Below are 19,987 nucleotides of genomic sequence, written 5' to 3' on the forward strand. Positions count from 1 at the left end.
AAAAAGTATGTCACTAAACAAAATAAACTGAAGCGGCATTAAAATGCAACCTTGGTCTTATCAGCATATTTTGATAAGCGGTATCAACACAGTATATGCGAACACTAGCTTGTCTGCTACAGCGACGTTTAAGGCACATCCCAAAGTAATGTGTGTTATCTTTGGGCTTACCAAAGCTATGATAGTAAGAAGGTCTCATCCCCTCTGCAGAGGCAATAGAACATATCACCTGGGCTCCATGGATTGTCTCCCCAAGATCCACCTTCTCTGGAGGAACTCGAATAACATTATAGCAAGAACCTGGAAAACAAAGTCCTGTCTTATTTATACACATTCTAAAATAAAATACAACCCTTGCACTCATGGATTAGAGATTTATGCAATATATGCATGACATCCGTATTTCATACAGGGTTATTTCTTTTTTTAATGTTTGTTTATTTTTGAGAGAGCGTGAGGCACAAGTGGGGGAGGGGCAGAGAGAGGGAGACAGGATCTGAAGCAGGCTCTGCACCGCCAGCAGAGATCCCAATGTGGGGCTCGAACTCACTCAGGAACCATGAGATCATGACCTGAGCCGAAGTCAGATGCTTAACCAACTGAGCCACCCAGGCGCACCCATAAAGGGTTATTTCAAACAAAGACTTGGATAAAAAAAAAATATTAACTTTATGAAAGTCATTAGCTAAGGTTTTAAAATGATACACACAAAGTAACCAACGGTTTATTGCATTTTTTTTCATGATTACTAGCTAAGTTTATTGCATTTTAATGCTCTCAAAAGACTACCCTCTCACTCCCTAAAAATGAACTCATTCTCTACTTTATAGGAAAAGATCAGGTAGCAGGCAAGAATATCCTCTAATTCTACTTGTCCCTCTCACCATTCCCCAATCCCTACAATTACAATCTCCATTTGCCCCCACACCCAACTCCTCTCCAGTCCTCTGGATCCCTGAGGTCACTCCAAGTCCCATCTTATCCTTTCTTAATGCATTCATGCAATTGCCTTCATTCATGTAATTATTCATCTTACTACTTCTGCAAGAACCAGCTCAGGTAACCACTCCTCAAGTAGCCCTCCCTGATTCTTCCCCACCCCAAAGGTATTTGGTGCCTCTCCTCAATGCCCTGATTATATCCTGTACAGTCATACACTTATCTTATTGCACTATAATTTCGTGCTTGTTTATCTGCTTCCCAACAGACTGGTGAGCTCTTCAAGGGCAGGAATTGTGTCTGATTCATCTTTGTATCCTCAGTACCAAGCAAGAACTTAGCATTCAGTAGGCACAGTAAAAATAGCTATTGATGATGGATTACTTAACAACTTATGTTTGTTAAATTATTCAGTGAATAGGGGCACCAGGGTGGCTCATCGGTTAAGCATCCAACTCTGGCTCAGGTCATGAGCTCGCAGTTCATGAGTTTGAGCACTGCATTGGGCTCTGTGCTGACAGCTTGGAGCTTGGAGCCTGGAGCCTCCTTCAGATTCTGTGTCTCCCTCTCTCTCTGCCCCTCCTTCACCTCTCAAAAATAAATAAACATTAAAAAATTGTTTTAAATTGTTTAGTGAATAAACAAATACTGAGGTCATATTGAATTATATTTCTGGTATTAGAATTGCCAATGCTGGTCCTGAAATACTGGGGTAACACATAACTTTGCAAACACTCAGCTTCTTTTGGAACAAGATAACCCTTCTGTTCTCTATTCATTTATTCAGCCATTACTTCTTGAGTGTCAACTATATTCCAAACACTCTTCTAAGTGTCCTAAGTTTATCTTCCAGACACTTATACACAGCAGGGTCCAAATGTACACAAGCCTTTTCTTTTACAAAGCTCAGATTCTAATAAAGCATCCAATAAGTAAAAGTATAAAGCATCGGATGATGATAAGATCTATAGGGACTGGGAATAAGTGTATATGGATGGGGGCCACTGTTTGCAATTGTTGATAGGGTGATCTGAGAAGGCTTCACTAAGACAGTGACATTTGAGAAAAGACCAAGAGGAGGTGAGGAAGAGAGGCTTGAGGATATCTGGGAGAAACACATTCCAGGCAGAGACAAGAATAAATGCAAAGATTCTCAGCCAAAAGTAAGCCTGGAGTGTCCAAATAATAGCATGAAGGCCAGTGAGGCCCTGTCAGAGTAAGCAAGAAAAGTCTGAGATGAGGTGGGTGGGCTAAAAAGATAATTGGCTGATATGCTGACAATAAACTGAAATGGGGCAAGGGTAGATGCCCAGAGACCAGTTAAGAAGCTATTACACCAATTCACATGCGAGAGGATGGTGGGCTCAAACCAGAATGCCAGCAGTGGAGGTCATATGAGGTGGTTGGATTTTTAAATTTATTTTGAAGGCACTGCTGCAATTGCTTTTTGACCAAGTGGATATGGATGTGAGAGACAGATGTGAAGGATGATTCCAAAATTATCATCCTGAGCAACTGGAAGGATGAAGTTACCATCAGCTTAAATGGGGACTCTTTTAGGCAGAGAAAATTTAGGGGAAAAGTTCAGGAGTCTGGTTTTAAATAAGTTAATTTTGTAACACCTATTAGACATCCTAGTAAAAACACTGAGTGTTTTATATCAATTTTATATCCAATTGATATAAAATACTGAAGGGGTCTGAGTTAGGATATAGATGTGTTCTGCGCACCCATTATATATAAAACATCATGCTTTAGACAGTGATGAGTTATAAAAGCGATAAAAGACCAGTTCTACAGTTCCAAAAGTACCATATTACTATCTAACAGGTTATATACATTTCATTAGTACTAAAAACTACTTGGATTGATTATTTAGAGGATTTTTGTTCATTTTTTAAAGACTTTAAAAATGCAGGGAAATGCTTAAACAGTTAAAAGCTTTTTATTTCTTAAAGACAGAAATTACCAGCAAGCACTTTATTATGAGAATCACTAAATTTCTCCCAAACACAACCTCTCTACAGCTACATGTACATTTGAGCTCCAGTTCAAAAACTCCGGTTGAACTGAACAATCGAGGAAGGAGGAAGACGAAGAGGAGGAGGAGGAGGAAGGGGAGGAGGAGGAGGAGGAGGGGAGGAGGTGGGGGAGGAGGAAGAGAGGGGGAGGAGGGGGAGGGGGGAGGAAGACAGGGAGGAGGAAGGGGAGGAGGCGAGGAGGAGGGGAGGAGGAGGAGGGGAGGGGAAAGAGGGGGGAGGGGAGGGGGAGGAGATTCAGTTTCAGCTGAGATTAGAAGATAAAGAATTGCTCATCTCAGTGGTTAGATTAAGTGACAAAACTCACTAAATTTAACCAGTATTAATTAATGAACTGTTCTAACTGCAAGTTGTGAAGCCATGAGCAAGACAGACACATACCCAGGAAACACCCAACAAAGGAATGCCCAGAGGAATGACCTGCCCAACACTGCATCTACCTCTGGGAGACTCTTCAGGACTTTGTATAATAGACTGAGGCAAAGTACCAAGAACAGCCACAGCCACTGATGACTGGTGGCAGGGTTTCTCAAAGATCCAGGAGTCACTTGCACCAAAATCACGTGGGGACCTTGTTAAAATGTGCCAAGATAAGGGGTAAGGGGGTGATTGAAAAGCAGATTCTTGGTCCTTTTTCAGGTCTACTGAACCAAACTCTCTGAAGATAAAGCCCAGTAATCTACATTGCTAGGAAGCATTCCAGAACATTCTGAGGCACACTAAAGGCTAAGAACCACTGATCTAACGACTACTTATTTTAGAATATATAATTCAGAAAAGCTAAACAGTATCTATCATATTATGAACTAGTTACCCAGTTATCTACTTGATTAATAGACTTAATTTATTAGGAAATGTACTTTTTGTCAACCATATTTTAATTAACAAGAAAATAGTTTTTAAAATAGGTCATCTATTTAGGAGAATTCTATGCAGCCTGATTCTGGGAAATGTTTCTTGACATAAGAAATAATTATTATAATATTTTAATACAGTGTTAAGGGAATAAAAAACAGACCAGAGAAGTATATAGAATAGATATCTTTTTTTTTTTTATTTTTTTTTCAACGTTTATTTATTTTTGGGACAGAGAGAGACAGAGCATGAACGGGGGAGGGGCAGAGAGAGAGGGAGACACAGAATCAGAAACAGGCTCCAGGCTCTGAGCCATCAGCCCAGAGCCCGACTCGGGGCTCGAACTCACGGCCCGCGAGATCGTGACCTGGCTGAAGTCGGACGCTTAACCGACTGCACCACCCAGGCGCCCCTAGAATAGATATCATTTTTAATGAAATTTTTTTAATGATCAAAAAAGATGGATGGACAAAAAACTGCAGAGTTAGTTTACCCATTTCCTGAAACATTTTACCTAAAAGGATGTTTGCTGTTTCCTATAACAGCCTTGAAGAACACATTTCCTACTCAAGATCAGGTAATAAAGAAGAGGATAGAGGAGCGCCTGGGTGGCTCAGTCGGTTAAGCATCTTGACTTCAGCTCAGGTCATGATCTTGTGGTTCATGAGTTCAAGCCCCACGTCGGGCTCTGTGCTGACAGCTAAGAGCCTGGAGCCTTCAGATTCTGTGTCTCCTTCTCTCTCTGCCCCTCTCCTGCTCACACTCTGTCTCTCACTCTTTCTCTCCCATAGAAATAAACATTAAAAAATACATATATATATGGAGAGAGAGCTGGGTGATGAAGTTTTAGGATACCTAGCTCTACTTGAGCCAGCAAAAAACAAACCTGCACTATGCATTTTAATACACAGTCACCTATGTCAATATGGAGAAGTAGACACAAACACCCTGCAAAGCCAATTACTCACCAAAGGCACACATTAACCTACACAAAAGCTAAACCATACAAAGGTTTCACAGGTTATACATGATAGACTGATTGACAGGTTAAGACAGATAGTCAGAAATATCGAACACCTACCCATTTCTCTTCAGAGAGACATGCACTCAGGTTACAGGAACATGAATTTGCATGCTCTGACAGTCTTCTGTACTCAGTAATAAATAATTACGAAGATAGTCTAACAGAGTGACTTTGGGTGTGATTCAGACTTGCTGGCAAGACTGGCCTTACACACTAGAAACTTGCCTAACCAAGTATCTTACACAGTCTCCAGATTCACTGCCCTTGTCTGTAAAATGGGGGCAGTAATAGTACCTCTCTCAGAGAGTCGTTATAAGGACTAAATTAAAAAAGTACATTGAAAAATGCTTAACACCAGGATATACTAGGCACTCAATAAATGTTAGCTATCATTATTAGCTATTAGAAGTTTCTGGAGCAGATTGGTAGGCAGTTGGAAAAGGAGTTGTGGATGACCAGGAAACAGATGTGATGTAAATGGCTGGAAATACAAACACACAATAACCTTAACTTACTTTGTAGTGTATTTTTCCCATAATAAAAATAAATCCTTTCCCATGTAATGAACAATGTACTTTCCCCACATCTGTTTGCTGTACCATTCTAAATTTCTTGTACTTATAGTGTGATTTTTTTTTTTAATTCAAGTTTGAGAAATACATACTGAAAATCCCTGTAATGCCTGTAAGCCAAAAAGCACAACAGAACATAAAAAATGTAAGTCATGCTGAAAAGGTCAAATAGCAAATCAGTTGCTAAGCATATGTGCAAAAGGACCACAGAACACAGTAAATTAGGTACCTTCAGCTCAGTTATGCAACTTTGGAGATTTCCTTCTGACCCTTTTAAACAAAGTTCCCTATGTCTACACCTTAACTATAATGGAACACTGGGGAGATAGTTAACCCCTAATTATTTTTAAAAAGACCTCCTTCCCAACTTTACCATGTGACCCATAGGAGTTCCCCATGTTGTAAGCTGTTCCATCAGCGTCATAGTGAGGATGTGCAGTTGCTCCATTCACAGCAATGAATTTCCTCCAGTCTACCTGCAAATTTAAGACCATCAGAGACTTTTAAATGTTAAAATGGGAAGATCTCTACTTACATTTATCAACAGTAGGAATGTGTCAGATATCTTAAAAATAAGATATGACAACTATAGTCTAAGCCCTAATGTCTCACCTCTAAGAAATCAAAATTATTTTTTCTTCTAAAGAAATTGAGACTAAATAATAAATAAAAACTCCACCACCACCACCATCAAATGGACAAAAATGATTATCCAGTAAGGATTCCCCATCCCCCACCAAGATTGCAGGAAAGTTCAAAAAATAAGAATTAAAGTTCTGGTCCAAATTTAATTTAATTTTTATTAATGTGTTAGGTGAATGCAGGAGGGGCCTAGACAGTCTAATCCAATTCTATCTGTAGCTAGGAAGAACATGAAATGGCCAACTTAAATCTGTACTATTGTATTTTTCCTTTACTATAGCCTTCAGATACTAGGACTAAGGAAGACATCTAGAATTATCTTTAAGGAAAACCAACCTCACAGGCCTAGATCTACTGAGGACAGAAGGTGCAGAGTAATACCCTGAATCAGTGGGTAACTTTTTTTTCTTTGTTTCATAAAGGCTCCAATTTCTTCTTCAGATAACTACCCCTCTAAAAAGTATTCGGAAAGGAATGAAATGTTAGGGTCTATTTTATTCATTTTTGTAAATGTTCATTATTTTTTATTTTTGAGAGAGAGAGCACAGAGGAGGGGCAGAGAGAGAGGGAGACAAAGGATCTGAAGTAGGCTCCGTGCTGACAGCAGGGAGCCTGAGGCAGGGCTCCAACCCACAAACCATGAGATCATGACCTGACCCAATCAAACACTTAAACAACTGAGCCACCCAGGCGTCCTTATTCATTTTCTTAAACTATATTTTACCTTTTCGGTTTTTTCCAGAGTTTTGATGTCCACTTTGTTCATAAAGTTGGTCTCAGTACTAAGGTAGTAGTCACCCTTGTACTGCACGTAGTTGACATTGGTGTTGTCAGTTATTGCTGAAACCAAATCCCAGAGTTACTTAAACACCACAACTTACTGTAGCACAGTCAGAGCAAGAACACAGTTTAAACATCCTCTTATACCAAAAAAAAAGAAAAAAATTCTACTTCAAGATATGTATTTATATAGATTGACATACATCATAATTAAATAGTCATCACTATCACCCAGAAATTCTGAGCACAGTAAAGGCTGCTTACCAGGCACTTCAAACTTTGATAAGAAACGTTCAAAAACATTCTTGCAGGGGTCGGGGACAGCCAGCGTGCCAAATTCTGAGATCACAATTCGATCATGAACACTATTGGCCTTATAAGTATCACTCTGTAGGAACTTGCTTCTATACGTCACTGTGCCCTTCTCCATCCTGAACTGGTGAAGCAAAGCCATCCCATCAAACCAGTGATTGTACCTTCAGACAGCAGCAAAAACAGAAAGACAAATATCAGTAAGAAAAACACAGGGGCAAATGAATGCCTTCAAATATAGAGATAAGGAATTGGAATGGGTTCCCAGCACAACCTGTTTAGTTTGAAAACTTGACTAAGAGATGACACCTTTTGAGTATATCCTGAAATCCAACGGAGAAGAACACCTTACATTCTTCTGACCCTTACTCCCCTGTCAAAAAACTCACACTTAGAAGGTTGAAAATAACACTCCAAACTGGTGACTCCTAAAATAAGTCTGATTTTTACCCTATAGCCAGGAAAATAGCATAAGAGGATATGAAATACTTGACATTCTCCAAATTAAAATGGGTTCCTAAGCTTTAAGAAATAATAATCTTCATATCTTATGTATATATTATGTTTTCCATTTACTTTAAATTTTTTCAAATTTATCAGAATTATGCTAAAGAACAAATAAGATTATTAATCATCTTGGTAGGTATGATTACAGTAGAAATTATCTATTTAAATAATGGAATATAGGGGCACCTGGGTGGCTCAGTCAATTAAGTGTCCGACTTCAGCTCAGGTCATGATCTCGAGGTCCATGAGTTCAAGCCCCACATCGGGCTCTGTGCTGACAGCTCATACCCTGGAGCCTGCTTCAGATTCCGTGTCTCCCACTCTCTCTGCCCCTCCCCCACTCATACTCTGTTTCTCTCACTCTCAAACATGCGTATGTTAAAAAAAATTTTTTTTAAACAATGGAACATCAAAAAACTATAAGGAAAAGTTTATAGCTTTGCTTTTAAACAATTCTTTTTTTTTTAATGTTTGTTTTTGAGAGAGAAACAGAGCACGAAAAAGGGAGGGGCAGAGAGAGAGGGGGAGACACAGAATCTGAAGCAGGCTCCAGGCTCTGAACTGTCAGCACAGAGCCTGACGTGGGGCTAGAACTCACAAACTGTGAGATCATGACCTGAAGCCAAAGTCGGACACTCAACCAACTGAGTCACCCAGAAGCCCCAGTGGCTTTGCTTTTAAAAGAGTTTCACATCATACAGTCTTTTCTTTCATGTGCTTAATATGCTGAATGCTTAATATGTCTTCAGCACAGATAAGCAAGGCTAACACCATTGTGTTAAAATGCAATGGCCCTGGAAGCAAGGAATCAAAGAAATATTTGTATACCTGTGTTTATAGCAGCATTATTTATGACAATCAAAAAATGGACAACCTAGTGTCCATTAAAAAGGAAGGAAAGGAAATTCTGTCACATGCTACAACACAGAAGAACTTTGAGGACATTATTATAAACAAAACAATCTAGTCACACACACAAAAAGGTAGAGTTTCAGTTTTGCAGGCTGAAAAAGTTCTGAAGATCTGTTCCACAACAATGTGAATAAACTTAACACTAACCTTTACCTCTAAAGATGGCTAAGATGGTAAATTTTACATTACATATTGTTTACCACAATAAAAAAATGCAGGAAATAAATTTAAAAGTAAAACAAGACTCTCTTTGCCCAGTGATTTCAGATGCCATCTTATAATAAATTAAATTTCCATTAGTTATTGGGTTTATTTCTTGGCTTTCTATTCTATATCACTTGTTTATTTATGTACTGATATCACAATGTTTTAATCATAGAGTGTTTAAATTTTTTTTTTTTTCAACGTTTATTTATTTTTGGGACAGAGAGAGACAGAGCATGAACGGGGGAGGGGCAGAGAGAGAGGGAGGCACAGAATCGGAAACAGGCTCCAGGCTCTGAGCCATCAGCCTAGAGCCTGACGCGGGGCTTGAACTCACGGACCGCGAGATCGTGACCTGGCTGAAGTTGGACGCTTAACCGACTGCGCCACCCAGGCGCCCCTAATCATAGAGTGTTTATAGTATTTTTTAATGTCGAAAAGGCTAGTCCCTTCACTGAAAATCTTCTTTTTTTCATGTTTTCTTGACTATACTTGCATATTTATTTTTCCATATAAACTTTAGTATTCATCTAATTTCCTTTAAAAGCTTGTTGGAATTTTAAAGATTGTATTAAATTTTAAAATTAACTTAGGGAATACTGACATCTTTATGATGTTGAATTATCCTATTCAAGAACACAGGATGTTTTATCATTTGCTTGATTGCGTCTTTTAGGAGTCTTGTGATTTTAGAGAGAGAGTGAGTGAGTGAATGAGAGTAAGGGAGAAAGGCAGGGGGAGAGAGACAGAGACAGAGAATCTCAAGCAGGCTCCATGCTCAGTGCAGGGCCCAACATGGAGCTCTATCCTATGACCCTAGGATCACAATCTGAGCCAAAATCAAGCGTCAACGGACTGAGCCACCCAGGCACCCCAAGGAGTGTTTTTAAAGTTTGCACATTTCTTATTAAGTTTCTTCTTTGTTGCTACTGTAAAAGTTTTTTCTACCATTATGTGCCCTAACTAGTTATTGTTTGTGTATATGAAGGCTATTGATTTCAGTAGGTTAATTTTACATCCTGTTACCTTACCTTTTATTGTTTGAATTGGTTTTGTCATTGATTCTGTGGGTCTTCCAGATTTACTAGGATATCATCTGCAAACAGAGAGTCTTACCCTACTAATCTTTGGGCCTCTAATCAGTTTCTTTAGTCAGACTGTATTGGTTACATCCGGTTGAAAAGCAGTGGAATAGGGGACATCCTTTCCTTGCTCCTATCTTAAAATACCTATAGTGTTTCTCATTTTAATATCACTGGTTTTAAGATTGAGAGTAAAATATATATGTTTGTGTATGCATGTATACATATATACACACATATATAAAAATATAAATGTGTAAAAAAAATATATAAATGTGTATATATATATATATATATACACACACAAAATGTATTATATGTATATGTATATATACATATACACATACTTATACCTTTATATCCACATGTGTATATACATATATATCCACATACATATATTTATATATAAATATATTATTACATATATATTGGATGCACATATATTTACCTGTGTGTGTATATATGTGTATGTATGTATATAAAATCACATTAAGAAAGTATCCATCAAGTCCTGTTTTCTTGAGTATTTTTATGAGGAATGGATGTTGAATTCTGACAAAAGTTTTGTCAGCATTTATAGAGATAATCCTATGATTATTTATCCTGAGACCTATTAATATGGCATATATTAATGGATTTCCAAATAATGAAACTACTTTGCATTCTTGAAATTAATCCTACCTCATCATTGTGAATTATATTTTTATATAGTGTTGGATTCTATTTGTTGTTAAAATATTTTTGTACTGTATTAGCACTATATATTTTTTATTTTTTCATTGATATTCATAAGTAATATGAATACATTTTCTGTACTGTCTGCATCATGTGTAGATAATGAACATTATACTTGTTTCATTTTCTCTGAAATGATATACAGAGCTTTAGGACTATTTGATATTTGAAGGTTTGGTAGCATTTCTCTATGAAGAAATCTGGGCCTGGTGCTTTTTTTGAGAGGTAGATAATTAACAAGTACCCCTTTTTCCTCTATGAAAACTGTTCTGTTCAAACCTGCTATCTCTATGAATTTTGGTAATCTGTGTTTTCCCAGAAAATTATCCATTTCACGAGGTTCTGAAATGTATCTGCATAACGGCCTAGAAAGTCTCGTAAATTTTATCTATTTCAATGGATTTCTTTCCACTACCATTTCCTGTTTTGAATATTTGTACTTCTTCCCTTTTTCTTCTTGATTATGTTAGCTGGTAGTTTCTCTGTTTTGGTAATTTTTTTTCAAAAAACACTAAAAACAAAATAATTTCAATAATTATTGCTATTCTTATCTAAATACCTCTAAAACTACAATACATAGTCTCAAACACAATACTCTGGGTAACCAGACACTCAGTTTCCTCATTTAAGAGACTTCACGTTCTTTTGTTCTCTTTCTTTATTTATTTTTGGTTACCACCTCATATTGTTGACTCACACTGAACTATCAACTAAAACCCCTAAGTAATTTTTAATACATTCTACTGTTAAGTCACATCACTTTCATCCTTGCACTTATAAAAAATTTTTTCATCTACCTAATAATATATTCAACTTGCTAGATTCCATTTCATAATATCCTTCTAGACTAGACCCTATCATTCCATGTATTAATTTACTGAAACCAGCCAACTTTTCTTGAGCTCCTGCTATCTGCCAGGCTTGTGCCAAGACCAGTGCTTACAGGCACATAAATAACTATATCATAAAGTGATCACTGAGACAACAGAGAAGTAATTAAAAAAAAATAGTATATATGACAGAAGGAGCAACTACCTGACAGGACTGTGCTAAGCACTTTACCATATCCTTTCCTGCAGACATAAAAATAAATATAGGAAATAAATATAGGGACACCTGGGTGGCTCAGTCAGTTGGGCGTCAGACTTCGACTCAGGTCATGATCTCCTGGTCTGTGAATTCGAGCCCGCATTGGGCTTTCTGCTGTCAGCATAGACCCTGCTTTGGACCCTCTGTTTCCCTCTCTCTCTGCCCCTCGCCCCATCTCTCTCTCAAAAATTAATAAACATTAAAAAAATAAAAATTTATTTTATATATAAATATAAAATATTATTTTAATAATTATTTATTTATCACACACTGATCCTGTGAATAAATATTAATACCAAGGTACAGAATAAAAACATGCCAGGGTCACAAGGCTGGTAAGTGGCAAGAAAGAAATTTGAATTCAGTGCTGACTCCAAATCCTGGGATCTTACAACATCCCAAAAAGTAGGGTGAACTAGAAAAAAAGCAATTTGGCAGGAAAGGCAGTGGGGGGACAAGGGCACTAAAGGGAAAGAAGAAAATGAAAATGTACTGACTGCCAATTCACCACCCACCTCCCCCACCCACAAAGACGTTTATCTGAAAAGAGGCCTGTAGCGCAAGCCTAGGCGCTGAGGAGCTCTGCTGCTTGGTTCTAAAGTTTACCAGGGCAGCAGATGAAACACCATATGCTTTCAGAGGCTGTTACAGTCTAGGGATTGGGCTAATAGTGTCATTTTTCTCTTCCTTCTCACGCTTCTGTTTGCCTTCTAATCTTTTTTCAGATTACAACTTGTTGAAATCCAGATATATAAACAGAAAAAAAGCACACCTTTGCTAATTAGGGCCAGAGGGATCCATAGGCCGGCTCATTTACCTTCTTTTTCTCTACCTCCAAACTACCTCCCAATCTCCCAGCCCCCTCAGCTGCAACTCCACTGGAGGCATCTAAAGTAACTTCTTAAGCGCTTTTTACACAGCTAGGGGTGAGGAACACACTGCATTTAATGCCTTTCAGCACTAGCATTTTATAAATCTGTTAATCAAGTGAAGACAAGATGCAACAGGTTCAGCAAATTAAAATATCTGGAATATTAAGAAATATATCTTGAATATATAAATATTAATAAATATATCTTGCTCCTAAAGTTTATCTCTTTCCAATAACAGCTAGGAAAAGAAGAGCCGGACCATGATCAGAGTCTCACCAGGGCCTAAGGGAATAATGTAGCTAACACAAAGTAGAATGCAAGGGGAGGGGCTTAGAAATGGGAGAATGAGGAGTCACTGTTTATTTATTTATATTTTTTTAACAGGAGAAAAGTATACATTTTATTAAATTTCTACATGTCTGTGGGGGCCTTGGTATGATAATGAAGCCCTGGAGAAGTGACTAGAGCAGGAAGCTTTGATACCTTTTTTTTAAGACAAGAAACGATAAGTTTGTGAGGAAACGACAAGACCAGGAGTCAGGGCTGGGGGCAGTAAACTGGGAGAAGCAACATGAGCTATATGAGAGAAGCAAACCTAGCGGAAGATGAGGCTATTTTAATAAGCTTGTACATAAGATCCATTTCAACGTCCGTTCCCAGGCTCTGGTGATAAGAGCCTCCTGGTACAGGGAGGGCTCCCTTCCTGTAGGAAATTTTATGGCCTGTTTTTAGGTAGAAAAGGGGAGGTCAGGAGCCCTTCCTGCATCTGCTGTTTCTCAAGTGCCTTCAGCTCAGTATGCTGAAGTGGCATATTTTGGAATATGTGTCCTAAACTCCTTCAAGGACAAGGGGAGGACTGGAAGAAAATATAGAGGATTCCTCTCTTCCCTTAAATTATATTACTTCATGTTTTTTTCTTCTGCAATTTTAATTTAATTTATTTTTTAAGTTTATTTATTTATTTTGAGCAAAAGAGAAAAAGAGGGAGAGAGAAGACGAGGGAGAGAATCCTAAGCAGGCTCCTTGCTGTCAGTGCAGAGCCCCACCTCACCAACTGCAAGACCATGACCTAAACTGAAATCAGGAGTCTGACCTTTAACCCACTGAGCAACCGGAAGTTCCTGCAATTTTAATTTAAATCGCACATCTATGTAGTTTAAATGCACACACATAGTTCAATTTCATATATGTAGTTTTATTTTATTTATTTATTTATTTTTCAACGTTTATTTATTTTTGGGACAGAGAGAGACAGAGCATGAACGGGGGAGGGGCAGAGAGAGAGGGAGACACAGAATGGGAAACAGGCTCCAGGCTCTGAGCCATCAGCCCAGAGCCCGACACGGGGCTCGAACTCACGGACCGCGAGATCGTGACCTGGCTGAAGTCGGACGCTTAACCGACTGCGCCACCCAGGCGCCCCTCATATATGTAGTTTTAAAGAATCGACCAATTCCAAAAAACTTCCTATGATAAACTGAAGTCTCTAATCCCTTTACTCCATTTTCCTGTCCCTAGAGGCCAACGCTTTCAAATACTTTAATTTGACTCTTGATTTTTACTTCCATATTGCTAATTAACATGCTTGTTATTTTTCACATTAGACTTTTATTGGCTTTCTACTAGGAAACATCAGGATTTAGCTCTCCTCTCTCTCCCCATCTCCACAATGCATGAGCACCCTTTAAATCTCCCAATATTTTAAATATCACTATCATAATATTAATTAGATTAACACTTAATATTCATATTATTGACTATAAAAATGTCATTCACAACACAATCATGTAGAAAACTATAATTACTTTTCCTTCCTTATGCCATTTTCTACTTTTCCTAAAGTTGATTTTTCTTTTTTCTTTTTTTGTTTATTTATTTAATTTAAATCCAAGTTAGTTAACATCTAGTGTAATAATGATGTCAGGAATAGAATTTAGTGATTCATCACTTACATATAACACCCAGTGCTCATCCCCACAAGTGCTCTCCTTAATGCCCATTGCCCAATTAGCCCATCACCTCACCCAACACTCTGCCAGCAAACCTCAGTTTGTTCTCTGTATTTAAGAGTCTCTTATGGTTTGCCTCCCTCCCTCTCTGTTTTAAAAAAAAAAAAAATTTATGTTTGTTTTTGAGAAAGAGAGAGAGACAGCATAAACAGGGGAGAGGAGAGAGAGAAAGAGAGAGAGAGAGAGAGAGGAGAGGAGACAAAGAATCCGAGGCAGGCTCTAGCCTAACAGCTGTCAGCACAGACCCTGATGCGGGGCTCAAACTCATGAACCTTGAGATCATGACCTGAGCCGAAGCTGGACACTCAACTGACTAAGCCACCCAGGCACCCCATCCCTCTCTGTTTTCATCTTTTTTTTGCTTCCCTTCCCCTATGTTCATCTGCTGTATTTCTTAAATTCCACATATGAGTGAAATCATATGATTATTTGTCTTTCTCTGGCTGACTTATTTCGCTTAGCATAATATATTCTAGTTCCATCCACATTATTGCAAATGGCAAGATTTCATTCTGATTGCTGAGTAATATTCCATTGTGTGTGTGTATGTAGATATATATGTATATGTATGTATACATGTATATATATACACACACCACATCTTCTTTATCTATTCATCAGTTGATGGACATGTGGGCTCTTTCCATACTTAGGCTATTGTCAATACTGCTGTTATGAACATTGGGGTACATGTGCCCCTATGAATCAGCACTCTCATATCATTTGGATAAAATCCTAGTAGTGTTATTGCTGGGTACAGGGTAGTTCTATTTTTAATATTTTGAGGAACCTCCATACTGTTTTCCAGAGTACCTGCACCAGTTTGCATTCCCAGAGGAGTCACTGTTTAATGGGAACAGAGTTTCAGTTTGCAAGATGAAAAGTGGATGGATGGTGGTCATGACAGCACAATAATGTGTATGTACTTAATGTAACTCAACTGTACACTTAAAAATAATTAGGATGGGTAAATTTAATGCTATGTGTATTTTACTACTTTTTTTAAAGGCAATGTTTCCTGCAATATCATTCAGCCATTAAAAATAATGGTCATTCAGATTTCATAGCAACATGTATAAAAGGCTTATGATAGTGTGAAAGTTTTTAAACCAGAGCCAAAAAAAAATCAGTTAATATCCAAAACATAAAGAACCCACACAACTCAATACCAAAAAAACTAATAATCCAATTAAAAAATGGCAGAAGGGGGTACCGAGGTGGCTCAGTCGGTTAAGCATCCAACTCTTAATTTTGACTAAGGTCATGATCTTGCAGTTCATGAGATGGAGCCCCGAGTCAGGCTCTAAGCTGACAATGTGGAGCCTGCTTGGGGTTCTCTCCCTCTCTCTCTGCCCCTCCCCCACTCATCACATGCGCTCATGCTCTCTCTCTCTCTCTCAGAACAAATAAATTTTAAAAAAAAGGGCAGAAGATCTGCATAGACGTTTTCCCAAAGAAGACATGAAGATGGTCAATAGGGACATGGAAAAATGCTCAGTATCACCAATCACGACGTAAATGCAAATCAAAACCACAATGAGATATCAACTTGCACTTGTTAGGATGGCTAGTATCAAAAAGACAAGAAATAGCAAGTGTTGGTGAGGATGTAGAGAATAGGGAACCCTTGTGTATGTACCGTTGGTGGGAATGTAAATATGCACAGCCACTGTCAGAACTACCATATCATTCAGTAATCCTACTTCTGGGTACTTATCTAAAGAAAACAAAAACACTAACTCCAGAAGATATCTGCACCTCCATGTTCAATGTAGCATTATTTACAACAGCCAAGACACAGCAACAACCTAAATTTCCATCAGTGGATGAATAGATAAAGAAGATGTGGTATATGTAGACAGTAAAACCTTGGTTTGTGAGCTTAATTCATTCCAGAAACACACTTGTAATCCAAAGCACTTGTATCTGTAAGCAAATTTCCCCATAAGAAATAATGGAAACTCAGATGATTTGTTCCACAACCTAAAAATAGTTATATAGAAATGATTACAATACTTTAATATAATACAAAATAATAAAGAAAATACAAAATATAAAGAAAAACAAATTAACTTGTACTTTCTTTGAAAACCTTCATGACTGGGGTCAGGGAGACAAGAGAAAGGAGGGTTACTGTGTAGGATGACTTTCACTATCACTAAGGGAATCACTGCTATCTATTGGCTCAATGGAATCTTTTTCTGCATGGGCCATTGTATATGCTTGCACAGATGTACACTACAGTACAACATTAATAAACTCTTGTCATATACTGTTATTTATTTTATTTTTTTTAATACTGTATTTAATGTAACTGGCAATAAGGCAGCAGAGGAAAGGGTCTGTATCTGCAGGAAGCCTGACCTAGAATGAAGCAAAGCATTCCTAAGCTCACTCTTGGATGGAAAAGCAAAGGACTGCTCATAGGTGCTCTGAACTGACAAAAAATACACTAGTGCCAGCTGTAGGACCCTTCCAACGTTCTAAAAAAATCACTGATTTCTACCAAACATGGCAACCTGAGACCAAGCATCCAAGCATGGGACACAATCACCCACAATCCCGCAGAGAGAGAGAGAGAGACAGAGAGAGAGAGAGAGAGAGACAGAGAGAGAGAGAGAGAGGAACCACCGGCTCAGTTGTGATCATGTGACGTTTGGTATCATGTACTACTCATATTGCAAGGCATTGCTCGTTTATCAAGTTAAAATTTATTAGAAATGTCTGCTCACTTTGCAGAACACTCACAGAACAAGTTACTCACAATCCAAGGATTTACTGTATACAGTGGAATATTATTCAGCCATAAATAAAGATATCTTACCATTTGTGACAACATGGTTAAGGGCATTTTGCTAAATAAAATAAGAGACAGAGAAAGACAAAGAAAATACCATATGATCTCATTTATATATAGAATCTTTAAAACAAAACAAAACAAAAACCCTAAACTCATAGATATACAGAACAGATCAGTGATTTCAAGAGATGAGGAGGTAAGGTTAGGTGAAATGGGCGAAGGAAGTTAAAAGGTACAAAAATAAGTTAAGCAATGGGAATGTGATATACAACATGGTGACAATAGTCAATAATACTGTATTGTATATTTAAAAGCTACTAAGAGGGGCGCCTGGGTGGCGCAGTCGGTTAAGCGTCCGACTTCAGCCAGGTCACGATCTCGCGGTCCGTGAGTTCGAGCCCCGCGTCGGGCTCTGGGCTGATGGCTCAGAGCCTGGAGCCTGTTTCCGATTCTGTATCTCCCTCTCTCTCTGCCCCTCCCCCGTTCATGCTCTGTCTCTCTCTGTCCCCAAAATAAATTAAAAACGTTGGAAAAAAAAAATTAAAAAAAAAATAAAAATAAAAATAAAAAATTAAAAAAAAAAAAGCTACTAAGAGAATAAATCTTAAAAGTCCTCATCACAAGAAAAAAAATGGTTTTGTAACTGTGTGGTGACACATGTTAACTAGACTTACTGTGGTGATCATTTTGCAACAATACAAATATTAGCCATTATGTTTTACACCTGAAACTAATATAATGTTAAGTCAATTATACCTCAATTTTAAAAAGTTTACATACAAGGTGTCTGGAAGGCTCAGTCAGTTAAGCATTAGACTCTTGGTTTCAGCTCAGGTCATGATCTCACGGTTTCATGAGTTTGAGTCCCACATAGGGCTCTGCGGTGACAGCACAGAGCCTGCTTGGGATCCTCTCTTCCCCTCTCTCTCTGCCCCTCTCCCACTCACACTGTGTCTGTCTCTCTCAAAATAAATAAATGAACTTTTAAAAAGTCTACATACAATATGAGTGTAATTGTTCAAAATAAATCTATAGAAATGGGGCAAAGACTAGCAGGAGATACATTAAAGTGCTAACAGAGAATGTGACCCACATTTTCTCCCACTATGTTCTTTTATTATTTTTTCTAAGTTTATTTTTGAGAGTGAGAGAGTGTGAGCAAGGCGGGGACAGAGAGAAAAAGAGACGGAGAATCCCAAGCAGCACAGAGCCCCACGTGGGGCTGGAACCCATGAACCATGAGATCATGGCCTGAGCTGAACAGTTGGATGCTTAACTGACTGAGCCACCCAGGGTACCCAAGCCCCACTCTGTTCTATATTTCAAAAAGTTTTATACAGATAAAAAGTTTTATAGTGAAAAAAAGTTTCTATTATTTAAAAATGTTTAAAGCAAAGAAGATTCCTCCCTTACCATAAGGGTTTCTTTACACCACTTCATGTCCCTACTAACCACACAGAGAAATAATGTACTAAAGAGTTATTGGTCTTTTTCATTTATTTCCATGTATTGATTGAGTGCTATTTAAGAGCAGGGCACTGTCCTAAATACTGGGGATATAGGGCAAACAAGAAAAAACTCCCTGCTCTCATGGAATTTTTATTCTAGTGGAGGAACACAAACAAAAAGTACTAGACATTGATAGTGCTGTGCAGAGAATTAAAATAGGAAATATAATTAATAATAGCATTTTTAGATTGGGACATTGGGGAAGCTCAAAGAACATGAGACTTGAGCTGATACTGTAATAAGAATCAGACTTGGAAAGACAGATGAGAGCCAATGCCAAGACCCTGAGCAAAAATAAATGTGCCCAGTTTGAGGAACCGAAAGAGCCACTGTGTCTGGGGGACACTGGGTGAGGGAGCTGTATGAGGTGAAGACGTTGCTCCTTCCTTCAGGAACTTGTGGCGAAACAGAGCTCAGTGGTCATACAGACAGTTCCTGACACTTCTCTTTTGGCATGAGCCTTCAAGAGAACTCCAAATTCAGAATATTCTGCAGAGCAGAAAAGTCAGGACTTTTTAAGAAAAAGAATTAAGTTTCCTTTTTCTTTTTCCTGTAGACTACAGCTTCCTCATGTGTAATCAAAGGGACTGCATGACAATGTTAGCCTCAGAGAGAAAGCAGACGTAATGTATATTCCATAGAACCAGCCATGCTAAAAAATCCAAATGGTTTTCCAAATTCAAGACTTACTTATCCTTCCCGAACTCAAATTTCCCAGGCCCAACTCGAAGCAGGTAGCCACGGAGCCACTGAGGAAAATGCCCTCGGACGCAAGCAGAGACAATCTGTGGTGTCTCCTCCACCGTGGTTACTAGTGGTGCAATACATGGAAGCCTCTCTTGCTTACTGAAGATTGCCTTCTTCTGACGAGTACTTTCCACATACTTCTTCAAAACTGTGAAGAGGAAACCAGGAGCACAAAAAATTTTACCAATCTTCCATAAACATGCCTGTTTCTCCCTCAGACAATATTCTTATCTACTGGTAAAGGAAAAGTAAACCTATATATAGGTCCAAATATAGCCTCCAAATTCCTCTCTTCCCTCATTGTCAGACCATCAACTCTCTGGATCTCCATTTGTGAAGCACAACAATCCTCTTTGTA

General features: G+C 38.3%; 1 protein-coding gene across 3 annotated transcripts in view; it reads right to left on the minus strand.

The window, feature by feature from the left end:
* Window positions 1–19,987, minus strand: part of BCO2 (beta-carotene oxygenase 2) — a 107,128-nt gene that overhangs the window by 20,248 nt on the left and 66,893 nt on the right. For all 3 annotated transcript variants that reach the window (XM_086679127.1, XM_025929099.2, XM_025929095.2), the window contains 5 exons: window positions 19,573–19,777; window positions 7,116–7,327; window positions 6,796–6,911; window positions 5,803–5,905; window positions 172–300 (listed from right to left, as the gene is read on the minus strand). In XM_086679127.1, the coding sequence (XP_086535253.1) occupies window positions 172–300; window positions 5,803–5,905; window positions 6,796–6,911; window positions 7,116–7,327; window positions 19,573–19,777 (765 nt within the window). The remainder of the gene's footprint in view (window positions 1–171; window positions 301–5,802; window positions 5,906–6,795; window positions 6,912–7,115; window positions 7,328–19,572; window positions 19,778–19,987) is intronic.

The sequence above is a fragment of the Puma concolor genome, chromosome D1, assembly GCF_028749965.1.
Source record: "Puma concolor isolate L17-30 chromosome D1, mPumCon1.1.hap2, whole genome shotgun sequence".
NCBI lineage: Eukaryota > Metazoa > Chordata > Mammalia > Carnivora > Felidae > Puma > Puma concolor.